This window comes from Rhinolophus hipposideros (genome assembly GCF_964194185.1).
Source record: "Rhinolophus hipposideros genome assembly, chromosome: 24".
NCBI classification, from domain to species: domain Eukaryota; kingdom Metazoa; phylum Chordata; class Mammalia; order Chiroptera; family Rhinolophidae; genus Rhinolophus; species Rhinolophus hipposideros.
Genome location: NC_138070.1, coordinates 23,335,422 through 23,358,419, shown reverse-complemented (window position 1 = coordinate 23,358,419; position 22,998 = coordinate 23,335,422). Strand labels below are relative to the sequence as shown.

Sequence of the window (22,998 nt, the reverse complement as noted above, 5' to 3'; positions counted from 1 at the left end):
TTTATAATAAACTGATAATCTAGTACGAAACGTGTTTCTCAGTTCTATGAGCTACTCTAGCATATTAATCAAAGCCAAGGAGCAAGTGGTGGGAACTTCTGATTTATGGCCAGTCAGTCAGAAGCATAGGCGACAACCTGGACTTGCGACTGGCATCTGAAGTGGGGAGAGTCTTGCAGGACTGAGCCCTCAACCTGTGGAATCTGATGCTATGTCCAGGCAGATAATGTCAGGTTAGAGTTAAATTGTAGGACACCAGCTGGTGTCACAGAATTGCTTGGTGATGGGCAAAAAACCCACACATCAGAATTGGAGAGTTGAATATGTCCATCACTGAATAGTGCCGGACACAATTATACACTTAAACTTGGTGAGCTTTGTTGTAAAAGCATACCTCACTTTTTAAAAAAGCCTATTAGTGTTGGCCTGAGAGGTGAGTAGTCTGGCTGCTGCTGTCATCATTACGTCACTGACTGGTCAGCTCAGATGGGTTTTGTCACTGTGCTGATGACACGCATTTGGAAGGTAGGTGAAAAAGCTAAAGGTGGGAGATACCAACCCACACCTGGCAGAGAATCGAAGAAGAACAGAGCTGGTTCTTACTATTCCCAGAGCCAGGGGTGAAAGCAGAAGAACTTACACTAACAAAGGGGTGAATTAAAAAAAAAAAATCATAGCATTTGCTTGTGGACAGGGAGCCGGCAGGGCCCTCCAGGTGGGGTCATGTCTGATGTTACCTGTAGGGTTCCCCTGCCTCCCAGGGCTCATTTCAGGATGCCCAGATAGCAAGAGACAACGTTGGCCTGAGTAGCAGGTATGTCACTGCACCTTCCTGCACGTTAAAGGAAAGCAGGGATGTTCTTCCACCTTCCTACATCCAACGTTTATACAGTGCCAGGCCCACATGTGCTGTTTGTTCTGAGAAGCCTTCCTGCTATAGTGGTCCTCGTGGCACTGTGAGAAACCCCCAACCACTAAGTCCCCAAGTCCTTCGCTCAGTTCATCTGAGCAGTGTTACCCTAGCTAAGGTATCAGAAAGCTGGGGTCTCAGAGCCCCATCTCCTGCTGGTCCCTTCCTCCCCATCTGTGCCCTGATGTTGATTCTGGGCTCCATGGACAAGAAGAGTTTTATGACTTTTCTGTTTGGAGGCACTTCTTATGTTAGCACAGGATGTTTGGGAAGGGAGAAACACCTTCGTGGAAAAAGACAATGAGTATCTGGCATTTGCTTTGGACCGGAGGGCTTTGGGCTGCACAGTCCAGATAACCTTCACCCCAAAAAACAACCTTGCAGAGCAGGAGGACTGGAGGGGAGCCACATCCCTCCACTGTCCAGAGGCACAGCTGTCATCACCCATCCTCCCCTAGGAGCAGCCATCCCCTCTTGGCTCCCCAGCACATCCTGTCAGGAGGCCCCCTGCACAGACCTCTGAAACAGTTGGCTGGTGAATCCATGGTGTAAGCTAAGCCAACTGCCCACAGCTGGCTTCCAAGCAAGGTTTGGAAAAGGTATACCCCATGTCTTGATTTCTCAACTGTAGACAGTTTCTTTTGGCTCTGTTCTATGAAAAATGTGAAATGAGCACATTTACATGACCTCTCTTCCTCTCAGCCTCCCAACTGGTTTGTTATTAGTTTTAGTTCTTCAAAGCCAGTGTTTCCAAAGAGGGCTCTCTGCATACCTACGTCAAATGCAAATCCTGGGGCCCCTGGCAAAATTATCAGAATTTGTGGTGGGACCTAGGAATATGTATTTATACTCATAATCATCACTTTTAGTTAATTCTTATGTACACTGCAGTTTGAGAACCAACATCTTAATGTCTCACTTTATAACTAAATAAATCTTATCAGTTGGTATGTTTTTGTCCACTCTATCAGAAACCAAACTAAGGAGTGATGTCAGCAAAAAATGAAGAAGTTAGGAATTCCACATTTCACCCCTCCATTAAAGCAATGAAAACATGAGGAAAAATGTCAGAATCACTTTTTTTTTTTCAAACTCTGGAAATTAACCAAAGGCTTGCAGCAACCTGGAGAAAATTTATTTAAGAAGAATGACTGAGTCTCCGTAAGAAATAAAGGCTGAAATCTCCCCAAATTTGATGAATTTTAGTCAGTATTTAAACATTTCTAATGCAGAAAAGCCCAGCACCAGATGGTTTTACTGGTGAATTCTACCAAATGTTTAAAAAATTAACACCAATCCTTCTCAAACTCTTCTAAAAAATAGAACAGGAGGGAACACTTCCTAATTCTTTCCACAAAACCAGTGTTACCCTAATACCAAAGACAGACATCACAAGAAAAATACAGGTCTATCTCCCCTATGAATGTAGATGCAAGAATTCTCAAAAAAAAAAAAATGCCAGAAAACCGAATTCAGCAGCATATTAAAAGGGATTATACACCATAACCAAGTGAGATTTACCCCAGGAATTTAAGGTTGGTTTAACATACAAAAATCAATCAACATAATACTCATATACCATGTTAATAGAATAAAGAGGGGAAAACACATGATCATCTCAATAGACACAGAAAAAGCATTTGACAAATTCAGACACCCTTTCATGATAAAAACAAACTTGGAAAAGAAGGGAATTTTCTCCACCTGATAAAGGGCATCTATGAAAATCCCTCAATTGACATTATATTTAATGGGGAAAGACTGAACACTTCCCCCTAAAATCAAGAGTAAGACAAGGATGTCCATTATCACTGCTTCTATTTAACATTGTACTTGGGGTTCTAGGCAGGGCATTTAGACAAGAAAAAGAAATAAAGGCATCCAGATTGGAAAGGAAGAAGTAAAACCATCTCTACTTGCAGATTACATGAATCTATAAAACAAACAAACAAAAAACTATTAAAGCTAATAAATGAGTTCAGTAAAGTTGCAGGATACAAGATCAATATACAAAACAATTGCACTGCAGTACACTAGCAATAAACAATCTAAAAATGAAATTAAGAAAACAACACCATTTACAATGGCATCAAAAAGAATAAAATACTTAGGAAAGAAGTTAACCAAATAAGTGCAAGTCTTGTATACTGAAAACTACCAAATATAATTGAAAGAAAATGGAAAGATTCTGTGTTGATGGACTAGAAGACTTAATATCAATATGTCAATGCTTCCCAAATTGATCTTCAGATTCAGTACACTCCCTATCCAAATTCTACCTTTAAAAAAAATTGACAAGCTGATTCTAAAGATCAGATGGAATTGCAAGGAATAAAAAAGAGCCACAACAGTCTTGAATAAGAACAATGTTAGAGGATTCATACTTTCCAATTTCAAAACTTAATACAAAACTACAGAATCAAGATTGTGTGATACTGTCATAGGATCGACATTTAGACCAATGGAATAGAATTTAAAGTTCAAAAATAACTTCATACATTTACAGGCAATTGATTTTGATAAGGCTTCCAAGACTATTCAATGGGGAAAGAATAGTCTTTTCAAGAAATGGTGCTGCAACAACTGGATATCCACATATTAAAGAACAAACTTGGGTCCCTACCACGTATCATATATGAAAATTAATTCAAAATGGACTAACTAATTTAATGTAAGAACTAAAACTATAGTACTCTTAGAAGAAAAAATAAGTGAAAATCTTCATGATGTTAGATTAGGTAACATTTCCTTACATATGACACCAAAACCACAAACAACCAAAGAAAAAAATAGATAAATTGGGCTTTACCAAAATTAAAAAGTTTTGTTCATCAAAGGACATCATGAATAAAATAAAAGACAACTCAAGAATGGGATATATTTGCAAATAATGTATCTGATAAGGGTTGATATACAGAATATGTAAAGAATTTTTACAACTCGGCAATAAAAAGACAACTCAACTCAATTTAAAAATGTGTGAAATATTTGAATAGACAGTTCTCCAAAAAAAATATTCAAATGGCCAATGAGTGCATGAAAAGATGATCAACATTATTTGTCACTAGGAAAATGCAAATAAAAGCCACAATGAGCTACAACTTCACACCCACCAGGGTGGGTATAATTTTTAAAATTGACAATAACAAGTGTTGACGAGGATGTGGAAAAATTGGAACCTGCATACATGCTGGTGGAAATGTAAGATGGTGTAGCAATTGTGGAAAAATTTAGCAGTTCCTCAAAAAGTTCCTAAACATAGAGTTACCATATGACTCAGCAATTCCATATCTAGGTACTCAAGAGAAATGAAAATATATGTCCACATAAAAACTTTTACACAAATGTTCATAGCAGCTTTAGTCATAATGACCAAAAAGTGGATACAACCCAAATGTCCATCAGCTGATGAACAGAGAAACAAAATATGGTGTAGTCCATACAACAGAATGTTATTCAGCCATAAAAATGAATGAAATACTGACACAGGCTACAACTTGAATCAAACTAGAAAACATCATGCTAAGTGAAAGAAGCCAGACGCAAAAGGCCAAACATCATATGTGAAATGAAATGTCCAGAACAGGCAAACTTATAGAGACAGAAAGTAGGTTAGTAGTTGTGGCTAGGGGTGGGGTGGAGCTTCTGTTATTCTACTGTTGTGTCCCCTCCCTTACCCTCAATCCTCTGGCGCTGCTACAGCTCTTGCCCCACCCCACTCCTAGCCACTGGATGATGCTTGGAAGAGAGCTCACAGGAACAAAGCTGAGATCCCAGGTTGCTAAGAAGTTGATGTTTCCCAGAAGCCACCATTCCACAGTAGTCACCTTCGCCTTGATGAACTTACACTCATTCCTCTAAACCCACGGTAGGGGTGGCTCCTCTCCACAACCCCCCAGCCTCCCAGGTAGGTGATGGTTTCCTATTTTCCAGCCCTTCTCCACCCTGTCATTCAGGCTGTGGGATCTGGAATGAGAGCAGAAAGTAGTCTGAGGCAGCGCCCTTGCTTTTGTAAATGTTCGTGCAGCCGGCATTTGCAGTAGGAGTCCGGAACAGCTAAAGCCAGTCACAAGTGGGGCTTCCCTGGCTCTACCTCTTTGGTGAAAGTGTGAAGAGAAGGGGGTGTCTCTAGGGGGTGAACAAGGGGAGCTGAGGGGTGAGTGTGTATACTCCAGGCCCTGCCAGTCTCCCTGGGCAAGCAGGAGGGCTGGAAGGTGCCATATCGTCTTTATCCTGAGAAGGACTGAGGGCCCGGACAGCATCCCCACGTCCTTGGCATGGACAGCCTGGCCCTGAATGTCCAGCTCTGACTCACTCCTTGTTTGGGCAAACGTTGGCCTGGGTGCCAAGTCTCCAGGGCTTGACAAAGGCAGAGCAAGCAAAGATAGGATCTTAGGACCTGCTCCTGGGAACAGTGTGGGTACCCAGCCTGTGTTTACAGCTGCTTCCTGCTCCTGGCTTTCCGTCTGGTGAGCTGGGTGCGGCCACCGTCTGAGGAGGGAACGGAGGGAGGATCCTCTTCAGTGAATTCTATGCACTAGTCCTGAGTGCACCTAGTGCACAATCATGGGGCACTAGGGACAATAGCATAGGAGCCAGCAGCAGGTGACAGGGTTCAAACATTGTAAAGTTTTAATGTTTGAGGGGAGGAAGGCAAATATATTAATGATAGAGGTTATTATCTTTAGAAGGTGACCACTGAAATAGGCACAAAAGGTATCAATTCCAAACAGGTAAAAGGGGGGAAAAGACCAGCTAAAAGGGAATGAGAAAAGACCAAAAATAATAATCCAAAAGAAGACAGGAAAGAGGAGTGGGCAGTGGGGTGTTTGGACATAAGCTATTACAAATAAATCCAAATGTATTTGTAATCATGAAAAATATAAAGGGCCCAAATGCTCCAGATACAGGAAAAGATTGTCTAGGAAAAAATCCAGCTTTCTGCAATTATAGAAGACCCTCCTACAACTTAAAGAAACACAATATTCAAGGTCAAGGGAGAGAAAGATACACCATGCAAAGATTAACCAAGAGTGAACTTGAGAGCTGTGTTAATAATAGCAGATGAAGCACAATTTAAGACAGCAAAGCCCAAAATTGACTTGTTGGAAACACAAATATAAAATCAAGCTTCTGGTAAAATTCATACAAAAAAGGAGAGAGACAAATAAAATTACTAGGAAAGCAAAGGAGATTTAACCATAGAAGTGTCAGTGAATGAACAGAAATATAAGAGTCTCTGAGTCACTTTTATGCCAGATAAACCGGATAATTCCTTAGAAAACTCAGTTTTCCAAAATGAAATCCAAAAGAAATTTAAAAATCTGAGTTATCTTACAGTAAAAGAATTGTATTCAGTAATTTCAAATCTACCCCTCCCCCCATGCTCAAATAGCTTTGTAAGCAAATTCTTGGAACAGATTGTTCCCATATTTCAGGGAATAGAAAAATAGGAAACACTCTCACCTCATTTTTACAAGGCTGATATAACCTCGATATGGAAATTGAACAAGAACAGGACAAGAAATAAAATTACTGGTAAATCTCATTCATGAACATTGGTGCAAACTAAATTCAATAATGTATCAGAAAGATAAAGCATTATGGTCACGTTGGGTTTGTTCCCAGAATGCAAGGTTGATGTAACATTATAAAATTATATAGCATGAATCACCATATTAACAGAATAAATAAGGAAAACCACAGTAATATTTCAGTAGATGGAGAAAAAACTATCCAATGAAATTCTATTCATTCATAACAAAAAAAAAGAACAAAAATAGGAATAGAAATAATAGAATAAAAGGCAGCTACTGAGAAACTACAGCAGACAATACAACAATGAGCTATCCTGGCCAGGTCAAGACTTCTAGATAATGTGTTCCACTGGACAGCCTAGCCAGTGCAGTAAAACAAGAAAAGGAAATACATGGTACACGATTTAGAAAGAAAAACACAAAACTCTCATTGTTTGCAGATGGTTATCTATGTGGAAAACCCAAAGTCATCTACAAATAAATTGTTAGAATTAATTAAGGGTGCTAGATGTAAAGTGAAATTCATTGGCATTTCTATACATTAGTAAAAATCAGACGATTGCGATTTTTAAAAGATACAATTTAAAATAGCAACAAAAATATAAAGAATCCCAGAATAAATCTAATAAAAGAAGTGTAAGCCTATCATATAGCAAAAGTTATATCTGTGGCACTTATGTACCATTACTACTCTAAGCACTTGAATCCGTTTTACCTTCTTTGTTTGCATATTAGCGCTACCTCTTTGTTCTGTTTTTGTGATTGCTTTACTGTTTTTAGAATAGATTTTTGACTTACTGTGCCATTAAATTTCTTTTAAATTTGTTGAGGGATTTGTTTTTTGCATGATTAAGATAGACTATTAGTCCACTCTTAATCTTTTTTAAAAACAGCTTTTTTGAGATATAATTTATATGCCATACAATTCACCCATTTAAAGTATACAATTAAGTAGCTTTTAGCCTATTCACTGTTGTGCCGCAATTTTAGAACATTTTTATCACCCCAGAAAGAAACTCAGTATTCATTAGCACTCACTTTCTAGTCACTCCCTGTTTCCCTTCCTTTCCCCTCCAAGTCCTGGGCTAGCCATTAAATTATACTTTCCTTTTACACAGATTAGCTCTTCTGCACATTTCATATAAATAATATAAAAAATAAGTGTGTCTTTGTGCCTAACTTTTCAATATTTTCTAGGTTCATCTGTGTTGCAGACTGTATCAGTGTTTCATTCTTTTTCATGGTTAAATAATATTCTTTATGTGGACATACCATGTTTGTTTGTCCATTCATCAGTTGATGGATATTTGGTTTGTTTCCACTTTTTGGCTATTATGAATAATCCTGTTATGAACATTCATGTGGACATGTATTTTCATTTCTCTTGAGTACATACCAATAGTGGCATTGCTGGGTTATATGGTAACTTCATGTTGTTTAACTTTTTGAGGAACTGCCAGAATGTTATCCAAAGTGGCTTCATCATTTTATATTCCCACCAGCAATGTATTAGGGTTCCAATTTTTTCACATTTTCATTAATGCTTATTGTTTTCTGTGCTTTTTTATAACACTCATCCTAACGGGTATGAAGTTGTATCACACTGTGGTTTTGATTTGCATTTCCCTAATGACTAATGATGTTGAGCATCTTTTCGTGTGTTTATTGGCCATTTGTGTATATTGTTTGGAGAACTATCTGTTTAGATAATTTTGATCTATTCAGATCAACTATCTGTTGACCATTTTTAAAATTGGGTTATCTGTTTTTAAATATTGAACTACAAGAGTTTTTCATATATTCCAGACACAAGTTCCTTATCATTTGTATGTTGCATATATTTGTCCTATTACGTGGCTTGTCTTTACATTTTCTTGATGTTGTCGGGTTAAGCACAGAAGTTTTAAGTTTTGATTAAATCCAAATTCAATGTGTGTGTTTTTTCTTTTGACTCTAGGTGCTTTATCTAATTCAAGGACACAAATATTTACTTCTATGTTTTCTTCTAAGAATTAGGTACATGATCCATTTGCAGTTAAATTTTGTGTATGGTGTCAGAAAGAGGTCCGACTTCATTTGTATGTGGACATCTAATTTTCTTAGCATTTTTTTGTTGAAAAGTTATTTTCCATGTTGAATTTTTTTGGTACCCTTACCAAAAACCAATTGACCATAAATGTGAGTGTTTTTTTGCTGGACTCTTAATTCAAAATCATCACACCGCTTACTACACAGTAAAACTGTTAACAACTTACATGGAATGGAGCTGTGGTCTGAAGAGAAAAGGAGACTACACATGCAGACGAAGTCAGTGGGAGGGAGCTCTTTGCTGAGTCACTATGGTATGAATCACACCCCCGTACATACTACATGAGGCTGAGTCCCTTGGTACAATCACATATACATACAGACAATCCAGTGACCCTGAACATTCCCAGGAAAAACAGAAAACAAAACAAACAAACAAATAACAAAACAGAAGAACAGAGGAGAGAAAGGATGGAGCTCGAGGCAGATCACAGAATACCAGAGAGCTTCTAGTCCACATCCTTAGTTTTACAGAGGGGTACACTGTTTTGATTACTGTAACTTTGTAGTAAGTTTTGGAATCAGTTTTGAGTCCTCCGCTTTGTTCTTTTCCAAGATAATTTTGATTATTTTGGATCCTTTGAGTTTCAATATGACTTTTAAGGTCACCATGTAAATTTCTGCCAAAAAACCAACTGGGATTTTGATAGGGATCTTGCTGAATCTGTAGATCAATCTGGGGAGTATTGCCACCTTAACAATGTAAGTGTTCTGATCAATCAACAGGAGATATCTTTTCACTTATTTAAGTCTTATTTAACTCTTATTTAACTCCTTTCAACAATATTTATAGTTTCAACTTATTTATTTTGTTAAAATTCCTAAGTATTTTATTCTTTTAAGTATCTTGTTTTTTCAATACTATTGTAAATGTAATTGTTTTCTTAATTTTATTTTCACATTGTTCATTGCTAGTGTATAGAAACATAATTGTTTCTGTATATTAATCTTGTACCCTGTATCTTTGATAAACTTGTTTGTTAATTCTACTAAAATTTTGGTGGGTTCTTTAGGATTTCTTATATACAATATCATTTCATCAAATAGTGATAGTTTCACTTCTTCCTTTTCAATTTTGGCTTGGCTTTCTAATTCTTTTCTTGCCTGATTGCCTTGTTTAAAACTCGCAATAGTGCAATAGTGGCAGCCAGATGGCTCAGCTGGTTAGAGCACGAGCTCTGAACAATAGGGTTGCTGGTTCAATTCCCGTGTGGGATGGTGAGCTGTGTCCCCCGCAACTAAGATTGAAAATGGCAACTGGACTTGGAGCTGGGCTGCGACCTCTACAACTAGATTCAAGGACAACGACTTGGAGCTGATGGGCCCTGGAGAAGCACACTGTTCCCTAACATTCTCACCCCCCAAAAAAATTTTTAAAAAACAAAAAGCTCGCAATACAATTAAATAGAAGTAGCGAGAGCAGACATCCTTGTCTTGTTCTTGATCTTAGGGAGAAAGTGTTCAGTCTTTCATCATTAATATGATGTTAGCTGTGGGTTTCTTGTAGAAGCTCTTTATTAGATAGAAGAAGAGCCCTTCTATTCCTAGTTTGCTGTGTGCTTTTATCAAGAAAGGATGCTGGATTTGTCAGATGTTTTTTCTGTCTATTGAGATGATTATATTGTGTTTGTTCTTGATTCTGTTGGTATAGTGTACTACATTAGTTGGTTTTTAGATGTTAAAACAATGTTGCATTCCTGGAATAAATCCCATTTGGTCATGTTTTGCAATCTTTTTTTATATGTTGTTGGACTCAGTTTGCTTTATTATATTAGTATTTTTGTTTCTCTATTCATAAGTGTTATTGGTTGTAGTTTTCTTGTGATGTCTGTCTGATTTTGGATCAGGGCATTTCTGGCCTGAGTTAGGAAGTATTCCCCCTTCTTTTAATTTTTGGTAAGAGTTTACAATTGATTGGTGTTACTTTTAACAGTTTGTAGACTCTACTAGTGAAGCCATCTGGTCCTGGGCTTTTCTTTTTTGGAAGTTTTTTAAATGACTAACTCAATCTCTTATTACAGATCTATTCAAATTTTCTGTTTCTTCTTGAGTCAGGTTTGGTTGTTTGTGTTTCTAGGAATTTGTCCATTTCATCTAGGTTAGCTACTTTGTTGCATACGATTGTTCACAGTATTCGCTTATAATCACTTTTATTATTAGTGACATATCATTAGCGATATTTCATCTTTCATTTCTGATTTCAGCAATTTGTCTTCTCCCTTTTTTAAGAAAGTCAATTTAGCTAAAGTTTTGTTAATTTTGTTGACTTTTTAAAGAACTGACTTTTGCTTTCATTGATTTTAAGGTTTGTTTGTGGCTGAAGATATGATCTGTCATAGCATAGGTTGTCTGGGCACTTGAATGTGTATTCTGCTGTTGTTGGGTAGTGTTATACGAGTAAATGTTGATTAGATCCTGTTGTTTAATGGTGTTGAGTTCTTCTATCTTCTCGCTGATTTTTTGTCTAGTTGTTCTATCAGTTGTTGAGAGAGAAATGTTGAAGCTTCAACTACGGTTGTCTATTTGTATATTTTCCAGTTTTTGCTTCACATATTTTCCAGCTCTGTTGTTTGGTGCACACACATTTAGGATTACTCTGTCTTCTTGGTGGGTTGACCCTTTTATCATTATGAAACGTCTTTCTTTGTCCCTGGTAATTTTCTGAATGAAGTCTACTTTATCTGATATCAATATAGCAACTCTTGCATTTATTTGATTAATGTTTGCATAGTATATCTTTTCCTATCCTTTTGCTTTCAACCTACACATGTCATTGTATTTGAAGAGTTTCTTTTTTTCTTCTTCTTTTTTTTTTTTTAAGATTTTATTGGGGAAGGGAAACAGGACTTTATTGGGGGACAGTGTGTACTTCCAGGCCTTTTTTCCAAGTCAAGTTGTTGTCCTTTCAATCTTAGTTGTGGAGGGTGCCCTTCAGCTTCAATTGTTTGCCGTTGCTAGTTGCAGGGGGCGGAGCCCAGCATCCCTTGTTTCTTTCTTCCCCCCTATTGGTGAGGTGCCCTTTTTTCTCTGGTTCCTTTCAGTTCTTTGTCTTTAGTTTTCAGAAGTTTAATTATGATGTGTCTTGGTGTCGATTTCTTTGGGTTAATCCTGTTTGGGGTTTGGACACCAGCTTAAATCTGTAGGTTTGTTTCCTTTCTTTTCACTAAGTTTTGGAAATTTCCAGATATTATTTCTTTGAGTACTTTTTTTTATGCCAACCCTCATTTTCTCCTTTGGGAACTCTAATGACATGCATGTTATTAGATCTTTTATTATGTTCCCACATTTCTTGAGGCTCTTCTTTTTTCAGTCCACATTCTCTCATTTGTTTAGATGTAATAATCCTATTGTTCTATCTTCAAATTTACTGCTTATTTCCTCTGTCCCTCCCCCACCCCCACTGCCCCATATTGATGTTGAACAAAACTCTAATCTGCTGTTAGTTCCATCCATCTTGATCAGAATCGGAAGCTCTCTTTGGCATGAAGAGAGGCAGAAGAAAATTATAAGAAAATATAATAATTTGTGTCTTCTGGATATAGAAGAATTTTTTGATGGTTAAAAATAAAGATAGCAATCACACGGGGAATATCTTAATAGATTTAAATACTCAAAAATTAAACTTCTATTTAAAAATGCTGAAAAAAATCACTAATAGATTCAGTAGGAAATGGCAAAATGGTGTGCCACATATATGATAGCAAATAATGTTTCTAACATATAAAGTGAGAAAAACATCAGTGCTCTATGTGGGTACATAGACAATTCACCAAAGAGCAAATAAAGGTGAGCAATATAAATTGAAAAAGAAACTTTAACTTCATTATTGATCAAAGAAATGCAAATTAAAGTAAGATACTGTTTTCTACCTAACAAATTAGTAAACTTTTCAAACCGTGAATACCCAGTGCCAGTGGCAGGCAGTGGAAATTCATACTAAGATAAGGGGTCTGTGTGATATAGCCTGGGGGTGAGCCAGAAATTTTACTTTGAGGAATTTTTCCTGAGAAAATCATGCAAAATACTAAGGCTTATGAATAATGACATTCATAGCAGCGTTATTTATAACACAAAAATTCTCTTTATAAAACTGTATCTTGAGAGACAGTTGCATAATCAGAGCCGTCATCATCGTTAACTTTAATCCAGCATCCACCTTGAGCCAAGAAGTGTTGTCCACAAAGCGCCTTGACAACCCTCTGATGTGGCGCCCATTATCGTTCCCATTTTAGAGAACTTCAGAACAGATTGCACTGGTCACTCCCCACCCCTCCCTGGGAGTGGCGGAGACAGACAATTCCATCCTGGCTCTATCCAAGTCCCAAGGCCATCTTCCGGGCAGTTAGAAACAATGATAATCAAAAGGATGTTTTAACAAAGCAGGGACATGTTTATAATATGATGCTAAATAAAAAAAGAATCCAGAATCACTCTATGATTTTAAATGGAAAGAGTATAAAATTATTGCAAAATGCAGTGAAAGAAGGAATCTGAGAATGAAGAGGCAACAGAGGCAGTGTAGGCACCAGGGAGAAGGGTGCAGTAATGCTATTTCACAGAACCCTGACTGGCTTTCCCCAGGTTCCTGGGGAGGTGGGACTGGATCACACAGAGACCACCCTCTGGTGCAGTCTATGGAAGAACAGGGGTCTCTACAGGACCCTGGGGCTCTGTCATCAAGCGCTCCCTATCACTCACCTGCCTATTTACTGGGGAAGGTAAAGCCTCAGTGCCCTCCAATTCTGACAAACAGCCAATGGCTTCCACTCCCAGGGACAGGGCTGACGTCAGAAAAGCTGTGAAGGTCAAGGGAACCGGAAAGGATGTCTCAGAAACTGGAGGGTGCTCAGGAATGGCAAAAGAGGACCCAGGACCGGTGACGGCCTCTCCTCCAATCTTGCAGCCTCCACCACTGAGGACTTCATAATTAATGGTGAAACTAAGGCAAGGAGAGGCCACCTCACTAGTATGAATTGTGAATTCACTGGCTGTTTGCGAAAGGATGCTCTGCACATCAGCACAGGTGGTACCCCTCCCACACAGGGTGCCCCCAGAGCAGGGCCAGGTGACACTGGGGACCAAGCTACCTCTTGGAGCACTAGCTGTTCCAAGAAACATCTGCCTCATGGGAGGAAAATATCCTTAACTGTTTCAAAGCCGTAAGATAGAAGGAACGTTTTTCACTTCCCCTGAAATGAAATCCCTTAAGTAGGAGCTTCCCAAACCTCAGTCCCGGGAACCTGGGGCCTAAATTTAGATTTTCCTGGGAAGGTCACGGGATCACCCTGGCTCGGGGTCAGCCGGCAGCTGCTCAAGATAATTTTGCTTTTCTGCTGACTCAGGCTTTTCCCTCACACAATGAGATCCTGCTGCACTTCCCTTGGGAAAGAGAACAATGGCTGTAGATGAGCAGGTGGCCTTGGCCAGCACACTGGCCTGCAAGACCTTTTCCACAGATCAGAGATTGATGGTGCTGAACAGCCCTGGACCCCCTCTAAACTTGGCTTGCAGTCCCAGGCCCAAGGTGTGTCCCCAGTCACATCAGCCTCAACCTGTTTTTCAGGTGCTGTGCCCCTTCCTGTCTGGGTTCTTGCTTGAAATTCCGTGGATCTTGGCTGAACTGCCAGCTCCTCTGAGACGCCATCACTCTGTGCCACACTGCTCTCTTTCCCCCAGGCCACAGGTATACCTGAAAGGGCTGCCCTGAGGAAAACAGCCAGAGTGGGGCAAGGGTTGGGCAAAGGTGGGGCTCAGATGGCCTGAGGAGGCCATGGCAGTTGTCCTGGGAAGACAGCAGTGTGGAGTGTGGTGGTGGGGACTCTGGGCAAGGTCCCTGGACTTGACTGGGCAAGTCCAGGTGGAGGGTGGAGTGGGTGGTAAGGTGGGGCCTCCTGGAGTGGATGGGGAGGGGACATCCAAGACAGTGTGCAGGGTGGAGGGGGAGTGGCCCACAGGTCTGCAGCCAGTGAGGGGGTGGCTGGGAGAAGCCAGTGGTCCTCAGTGCAGGGAGGTGAGGTAGGGGCAAGGAAGGGGGTGAAACTTCCCTCCCTCACAGGGCCCAGCCAACTTGGGCACCTTCCTATGCTGGAGGAACAGGCTACTGAACTTATCTCAGAGCCACCTGAGAAGGGAGAAGGAACCAACGCCCAGGAAGGACAGATTGGTCAAAGCTCCCAGATTGTGGCTGCCCTCAGCATCAGGCCTTCTCTGTGGACGGCCTGGTCTAGCAGGGCCAAGCACCTGGGATCAGAGGAAAGCATGGGAGTCCCAGTGGCTTCAGGCCAGGACAGGGCAGACTGCTGAAAACAAAGGGGCTGACAGGGAGTGTGGGGGTGGTGGTGGGGTGGGGGGTGGTGGGGGTGGTGCCAGAAAGGGGCTGGTGCCCCTGTGGGGTTGTGGGCTGCAGGCCCTAGTGCCCCCATCTGAGCCTCAGGGGGGTCCAGTGTCCATCCAGTGAGCCTTTCGAGAAACGGCTGAGCCATTGTGCAGAAGAATGCCCGGAAATCCCGCGCCTTCCTCCTCCAGCGAGGATGGGGGCTCTTCCTCCTGGCCAGGAAACTCCAAGTTGGCTTCCGGAGGGCGGCCTGGGGGCTGGGGTGCCAGGGGTACCACTGCCACTTATGGGAAAGAGCACAGCCCCTTCTTTATCTTCATGTTTCTCCTGTCTGAGGGCCAGAGTAGGCCTCCAGCCTGGGGCCACGGGCTACTACCGGGAATACAGCCTGTGTACTGGATCATTGGGGAGCACTGGGGACTTTCTGAAGTGGTGTCGCCCGAGCTGGGCCTCGCAGGATGGGGGATGGGCAGCATCTCAGGGCGAGGAATGGTTTGTGCGAAGGTTGGGAGGTCTGGGAAATCCCAAGGCAGGGGTAGAATGGGGAGTACCCGGAGGCCGGTGCGGAAAGGTCCCTGTGCTGCCTGCTTCATGCTGCGGCCTCACGCCCCAGGGAGGTAGTGATCAGATGGAAGGTGGCGCTGGGCAGGACTTTAAAGGAGGGTGGAGGCCAGTCTGACCTGCACAATCCTGCCTGGTCTCTCGGCCTGTGGGACAGGCACCCGCACAGTAAGTGTTCTGAGAAGGGGCCAGGTCGGGTTTGGACTCCAGGGCGAACTTCCTGGAGGAATAGAACGAGCTGCGATTGGCTCGTTCACAGGAGAAGAGGCAGCAAGAGTCCCCCACGATGGTATCTGAGACGTGGTGATGGTGGGGGCTCCCGCAGACCATGGCCAGGGAAGCATGCAGCTGGCCTGGGGGGTAGGGACCATCAGGCTCATACGGGGAAGTGGCGGAGGAAGTTGAGGGTCATGCAGCTCCTGAAATGGCGAGGCAGGAACACTCATGAGATGGAACGCGCTCGGCTGCAATTAGGACAACAGGGGGTGGAGGCTTGGGGGCGGTGGCTGCGCGGGAAGCGGTGCCAGCGCTCTCCGCTACTCCCAGGCGTAGTTGTTTCCCAAAGAGCACGCTGCCGGGGGTCGCCATGATTGGCTGTGGGCCGATGGTCCGCGCGCCGATTGGCTGCTCGGGGCCGGAGGGCCGGGTCCGAGGGACAGAGTCCGGCCTCCAACCTTCAAATGGGAAGCCCCTGCGGAGGGGCTGGCAGATCTGAGGCTGTGCGGCGGGCCGTGGGGCGAACAGACGGAGGGCGGTGAGCGGGCGCGGGGGCGCAAAGGCACCAGGGTCCGTGCAGGGCGCCGACCCGCTTGGCCGAGGCACCGCCGCCTCCACGCCCCCACCCCGAGGTCCCCGGGCCTTTGGGCGCGCGCCTCACCTCCAGCCATGGGATCCGCGGCGCTAGAGATCCTCGGCCTGGTGTTGTGCCTGGTCGGCTGGGTGGGCCTGATCTTGGCGTGCGCGCTGCCTATGTGGCAGGTGACCGCCTTCCTGGATCACAACATCGTGACGGCGCAGACCACTTGGAGGGGGCTGTGGATGTCGTGTGTAGTGCAGAGCACCGGGCACATGCAATGCAAGGTGTACGACTCGGTGCTGGCGCTGACGACCGAGGTGCAGGCGGCGCGGGCGCTCACGGTGAGCGCCGTCCTGCTGGCGCTCGTCGCACTCTTCGTGACCCTGGCGGGCGCGCAGTGCACCACCTGCGTAGCGCCGGGTCCTGGTAAGGCGCGTGTGGCCCTCACGGGCGGCGCACTCTACGCGCTGTGCGGACTGCTGGCGCTGGTGCCGCTCTGCTGGTTCGCCAACATCGTAGTTCGCGAGTTCTACGACCCGAGCGTGCCCATGTCGCAGAAGTACGAGCTGGGCGCGGCGCTGTACATCGGTTGGGCGGCCTCCGCGCTGCTCATGTGCGGCGGCGGCCTCGTGTGCTGCGGCGCCTGGGTCTGCGCCGGCCGCCCCGACCTCAGCTTTCCGGTCAAATACTCCGCGCCTCGGCGGCCCGCGGCCGGCGGCAACTATGACAAGAAGAACTACGTCTGAGGGTGCTGGGCACGGCGTGGCCCCTCGCGCCAGCTGCACCGGCGAGCTGGATTGGCCAGAGCCCCGCAAGGATGGAGGCCTCCGTTGGGCCGCGCTGCGCACAGGCTCCGCGGAACGCCCAGCTCTGCGCCGGGATGCGCGCCACCGACGGGATCCTGCCCGCACCCGCAGCGGGTCCACTCTGACTGCCACTCGCCCAGCCCTGCCCTAAACGTGCAACGCGCACTTGAGAGGACTTGTTTCTTTTTCCGTGCGCAGTGCTGGCTCCAACGTGGGTGGGTCGCGGGCTTTGTGGGCACTGGACTGAAGATTCCACTTCTCTCCCTGTCCCTTGGGGTCTTGGATGCCGCTAGTACTTTCCAGCGGCTCCTGCAAATTCAGAGGGGCAGACGGAGGACCCAGGGCCCCAACTTGAGCTGCCTGAAGGATGTGTGCAGCTGACTTTTACCCCATCAGCGGGGCCTGAGCCCAGACAGACCAAGAGACTTGGCCTGGACCTCTCTCACCCCAGCAGTTCCCCAGAGGAGGCGTATGGGCACCAGATCCTGAGTGTGGGGCTAGGGCCCTGCCCCCCTTCGCAGCTTGGGGGAGGGTAAGAATTTGCTTAGTAAATGGTTTGCATACCCTCCCGCCTGTGTTGTGCTCTGTCCAGTCGCCTATGCCCAGCAGCCCCCATGCATCCACCTACCCACGGACTCCTCCCGGAAAGACTCCTATGAGGTCCTCCCACAGCTGGCTTCTGGGGGCTGTGAGATCCCACAGCCTTTTCTAGGGTCCTCCCTGCCACCTGATCACTTTCCTGCTGGGTAGGAAACAACCACAGCCCACTACAACCCAGGAAGGTAAGAAGTGTGGTCAGAAGAGCCTCTGCTAAGTCATGGGGCCTGGAGGGAGGAGACCCCGGCAGAGGATGCAGGTTGGACCCTCCCCCTCCCGAGACAGTGTTGTGTGTATGTGTGGAGGGGGTACTTGGGATGCACTAAGTGCTGAGGGTGGGCTGCCAGGCTGCTGGATATTTTCCACCTGCTCTTTCAGGGCTCACCTATCTCTCTGGGTCACATCAAATGGCCAGACATCTGTACATCACCAACTGGGCCCTTTCTGCCAACAGTGCAGTGGGAATAAGGGTGAATCCAGAATGTGTGCTGGGATCCAGCAGAGCTAGGCGGTCGACAAGCTCCCATGGGGAGGAGGCCCCACAGCCAGCTGCCTGGAGAGTGCCCCAGCTCAGCTCCAACCGTCTGTCCTGGCTCTTCTGCCAGACTTAGGCGTGGCTCTGTGCAGGTCCTGTGCCCACCCTGTGGGACTGGCAGCCGTCCCAGACTTGTGCCGACCTTCAGCACCTGTGACTTTCTGGGAGTACCCTGTGTGACCTTCCTCCTGTGGGTGGGACCTGTTGGCCCTGGCCAGACACCTCAGGGTGGGGGTGCCAGAGCAAACCAGAGCTGTTACAGCCATCGAAGAGCTCTTTGCTTCCAGCCCTGTTCTAGGCACTTTGAATGAATGCATTTTTACCTTCTGTCAAAGGCCAGGGCAGAAGAGAACAACAGTAGGTGGGAGTGGGGGGTAGAGGGGAGTGGTGGGAGGGGAGGCTGTGGGTTGGCGCTTCAAGACTGGCTGGCCAGCAGGAAGACTTGGCATCTGCTCCCAATCCTGGCCTCAGGGGCCCTGTCCAGAAATGCCTGGGTCATATCCAGTGGCAAGGAGTCTCCCAGGCTTGGCCAGTCTCCTTGGAGGGCGGGGGGATGGGCTCAGGGTGGCCATAGCAGAACCAGTTGAGCAGGACTTCCAGGGAGGCTGAAACATCTGGTGGCCTGAGCTCCCAGCAATGGGTGAGCTGCAGCAGGACGGGCCCCGTAGCACTGAGGTCCTTAGCAGCCCCCACAGCAGCCCCACTCTGAGAACTTGAGATGCTGCCAAAGCCAGGCAGACAGGAGGAAGTGGTGGGAGGGTGGACAGAGCCAGGTCCTGACTGGCACCGCTGGGCAGTGGTCAGTGCAGGTGCCGTGTGCAGGCCCAGGTGCTCAGGGGCCGGGCCTCTCTGCCCATTGCTGTCTTCACCCCCACCCCCACTCCAGGATGCTGATTTCCTCCTGGGCCTTGAGGGTGCCCAGGCCATAGGATCAAGGCTACTCTGGACCTACAGAAGGCTCAGGGCACAACCAAGTGCTGGCCCTATGATCGGAGTAAAGATTGGGGCACCGAACCTACAAGAACCATTTTTATTTCATTAAAAACCACTGTCCCAGTATCTAAAACTATGCCCATAACTTACAACCTAAATAAAAGCGAGTTAGTATAAATAAAGAGAAGGTCATTTCTGAAGAAATCAAACTCTGGAAAAGAAAAAAAGAAAAAAGAAATTTCAAACAATTCTGATGTCTCCCCAGAGTAAACACACTATCTTGGCCTTCCCTCTGACATGCTGGGCTACTGATGCTGAGTAGTTTCCACCACTCATATTATGGGGTGAAGACCACCCCAGAACCACTGAGGCACCTGCTGTCCTTCACTGCGTCCCCCTGGCCAGGTCCAGGCTCTCATCCGCTTGAGAACCCCCAAAGACCTCAAGTCTGCCAGCACTTTCTCACCTTGTGGACCCCCCCTGGTGGTTTGTCCAGTCTCAGTCCCATGGTGACGCTCCCTTGTCTGGAGCGGCTCCCCCTGACCCCCCAGCACGCTGCTCTTCACCTTTCTGGCTGGCCCACCCTATACCCTGTCTCAGTGGAAAGATACATGGTAGTGCTGGCATCATCACTGAGCAGGATGCAGGGGAGAGGCTGCCTCAAATGCCAGTCCCACTGTCTGACAGTGCCATTTGTCACCTTTGATTTGGGTCATAAACTTACTCCTCTGCCCCCATCTTAAGGCCCTGTGCTGAGGCTTGGCACCAAGGGATGTCAGGCCCATTTCGAATGTGGAAACAGGTGCAGCCTAGTGAGGTACATGACAGACCTGACTGAAGACTCTACGAGTCTGATCCCAGAGCCCCTCCCCAATGGGGCAGAGCGTCCCAGCCCAACCTGAGAGAGGGTCTGTGGGGTCACTGAAAACCCCTATGCCTTTCTCAGCAGAGCCTACTGGTCCTCAACAAGGGAAGGGAGCCTGCCCCCATAGCTTCCAGCTCACCATGGACGGGGGAGAGAGGGCCCTGGGCCGGCATGAGGGGCGCCCCTACCTCAGAGCCTTGACAGGACTGTCTGCCACAGCAGTGGTCCTAGCCGTGGCTCAGGGAGATGCAGGGGTGGGCGTGGGCACCCACTGTGTGGGGGTCACGTGCTGAGAAGTGGTCACTAGCCACAGAGCAGTCCCTGACCTGGTCAACTATGACCTGTTTCCTGAGGGGCCCTCAAGGTGCCATAGGGGGCAGTGGGGAAAGCCCTGGCTAGAGAAGTATCTAGTGTCACAGGACTTCAGTTATAGTCATATGCTGGTGCAGGCTCAAGTAGAGCCGACATTTTATAATTCTCAGCTGAGTGGCTGCCAACAGCTTTGCTTTCTCAAAAATCAAGCACACAAGAGCCTGAATAGATGCCCCTGTGGGCTCCAGCCCAGGGCCTGATATGAGGCTGAGAGGGGCAGTAAGGCTCCAGGTGGCCCCCTAGGGGCGCCCTCCTTACTGGCAGGGCCATGAAGCCTGTCCCTCACTGATGCCTAGTCCACGGTGTGGCTGGGAAGGAGAGGGCAAATGCTAGACGTTTTTGAAGGGTTCCCAGGAGCTTAATGTAATTAGCTCCCTCAAAAATGCCCCACTGTGGCACTGCTGCCAGGCCAGGGACAGACATCCTTGGGAAAAATGTGTTGGCCCCAAATCTCCTCAGAAGCCCCACTCTGATTTGAGGCCCAAGTAAAAGCCTGGCTTGAGGAAGAAAAAAGCTGGGAACCCACAGCAGGGAATCAGAGGGGCCTTCAGCAGCATTGGTTTTGTGGCAGGGCCACCCCTACCCTGCCCCACTCACCCTCAGGACAGGAGAGCAACAAGTGCGTCCAGAAACTTGCTCCGATCCTCCGCTTTCAGTTCAATTACTGCAGTAATGAAAGAAAAACATCTTGTGAGATGGGAGGAATAGGGACAGGAGTGAGGGAGAAGTGAAAAAAACAAGTCAGGGCACATTAACTCCCTCTTCCCAACCACCCAGGACTGGAACTCTCCAACACATTCCAAAATGAACTTGGCTCCTTGATGGCCTGGAATCTTCTGGACTATGAGGTTATGCTTCTCCATCCCTTTGTATTTAATCCTCAGAAACTTCCAACAGTCCTGTTGGTGAGGCTAGAGCTACAGTCTGTGGGAAGGACCCTCCAGGCAGCCAGGGGACCAGCAGTGACAGGCAATGGAAGGGACACAGGGGATGTGAGGAATCAGAACACTACAGTCCTGGGCAGAGATAGGCCTTCCCACCCCGCCCGACACAGAGCGCTACCCTTTAGTGGGTTGTGGGAGGCCCTGAGGTTAGGCAGGAAGCCAGCCTTTGTCCTGCTCTGGCCAGTCCCTCAGCTTCAGTGCCCTCTTCCGTAAAGGGACACAATGCAAACTGCCCCCATCTCTGGGGGCCACCAGACTCAGACAAACACATGGGCCCTCATTAGATGGCAAAACCAAGCTGGCCTGGTCCTGCAAGCGTCTGTGCCATGGGTCACAGCTCCAGAGCCCCAGGCTCAGCTCACCCAGGCAATGCTGGCCATGGCCCCCTCTGCCTCCTGCCCATGTTCTCCACCTGTGCAGCTCGCGGCCCACAAACCCTCCCCGTGTGGAGGGGCTGGGACACCCTGCAGGCCAGCCAGCACCAACCTCTCTGCACCTCAGGCACGAAACAAGAATCGGGGGCTACTGCTGGAGGTGAACCTACCCAACACAGAGCCACAGCCTGAGTCGGCCCAGCATGAAGAAGCCGGCTCTAGACACTGAGGCAATGGGGTCTCTGAATGCAGTAATCGTCGTTAAGCAATCAGGTGGTGATGTAAGAAAATGTCCTCTCTGAGAGATGGGTGTTATAGGTGAAGTATATCCTCCCAGAACTCATATGTTGAAGGCTTAACCTCCAGCACCTGAGAATATGACTGTATTTGGAGATGGGGCTTTTAACAAGGTGATTGGGCTAAATGAGGCAGTTACGGTGGGCCCTAATCCAATCTGATGGAAGAGATTTGGACACAGAGGGACAACCATGTAAAGACACAGGATGATTATCTACAAACCAAGGAGAGAGGCTTCAGAAGAAACTGACCCTATGGACACTTTGATCTCAGACTTACAGCCTCCAGAATGGTGAGAAATCATTGTCTGTTGTTTAAACCCCTCAGTCTGTGGTATTTTGTTATGGCAGCCCGAGCAGACAATAAAAGGGTGAAATGTCAACATGTCTGTTTTACTTAAAATCTGTCAGCAAGAATGAAAAGCAAATATGACCAAATGGAAGCCATGTTCCATGCTGGCGTCTAGAGAAGCTGCGGGGTGATGTGGGGGCCATTGGAGGATCTGTAGGTGTGGTTCCCCCAAAGCCACCACTTGGGCAAAGCTCTTCCATTCTGTGGGCTCGTGCAACACGTGGGTGAGGCCAGTGCTTGAGCCATCACACAGGACTATATGGCATTTTCAGGCAGGACCTCTACACCAACACAGACAAGAGCTGCTGGCCTGCACGGCTGGCTAGCACAGCCATGGAGGGGGCACTGCTGGGTCACCGCAGGCCCTGCTGCTTCTACACCTCACTGAAGGGGCAGGTGAGCCCGATAGGTGAGAGTGGGCCCTGGAGGCCCTAGCGGTCAGTCCTCCCGGCTGTTTGGTGAACTGGTCTCAAGGGCTGGATTGTAAGGCCAGAGCCAGGCCTGTCTCCCTGGGCAATACTTGCTACCTCAGGGCCCAGATGAGGATGCGGGGCTCACAGCGTGCCCGAGTTCCCTGAGCTACCTAGAACAGCCGGGCCCAGGGCTGGTTCCAGGAAGACAAGAGGTCTGCTGGCAAGGTACCCAGCTTCCCTGGTTCCAAGGCCAGAGCGGACCTTGAAGGGGTCCCGATGCAGCGG

At 46.5% G+C, this 22,998-nt stretch overlaps 2 protein-coding genes across 2 annotated transcripts in view; one reads left to right on the top strand and one right to left on the bottom strand.

Moving 5' to 3' along the window:
- The first annotated feature begins 15,599 nt into the window (after positions 1-15,599).
- Positions 15,600-19,265, top strand: CLDN5 (claudin 5). The gene has a single exon (XM_081036687.1). The coding sequence runs from the start codon at positions 16,316-16,318 to the stop codon at positions 16,970-16,972; it is 657 nt and encodes a 218-aa protein (XP_080892813.1). The 5' UTR covers positions 15,600-16,315; the 3' UTR covers positions 16,973-19,265.
- CDC45 (cell division cycle 45) overlaps positions 19,182-22,998 on the bottom strand; it is a 30,644-nt gene continuing 26,827 nt past the window's right edge. Inside the window, exons 18-19 of the mRNA XM_081036686.1 lie at positions 20,932-20,998; positions 19,182-19,308 (exon numbers count right to left, since the gene is read on the bottom strand). Coding sequence (XP_080892812.1) covers positions 20,934-20,998 — 65 coding nt within the window. The 3' untranslated portion in view covers positions 19,182-19,308; positions 20,932-20,933. The remainder of the gene's footprint in view (positions 19,309-20,931; positions 20,999-22,998) is intronic.

Bases quoted from the DNA above. Each gene is read 5' to 3' on its own strand.
- CLDN5 (XM_081036687.1), top strand. From the start codon at position 16,316: ATGGGATCCGCGGCGCTAGAGATCCTCGGCCTGGTGTTGTGCCTGGTC.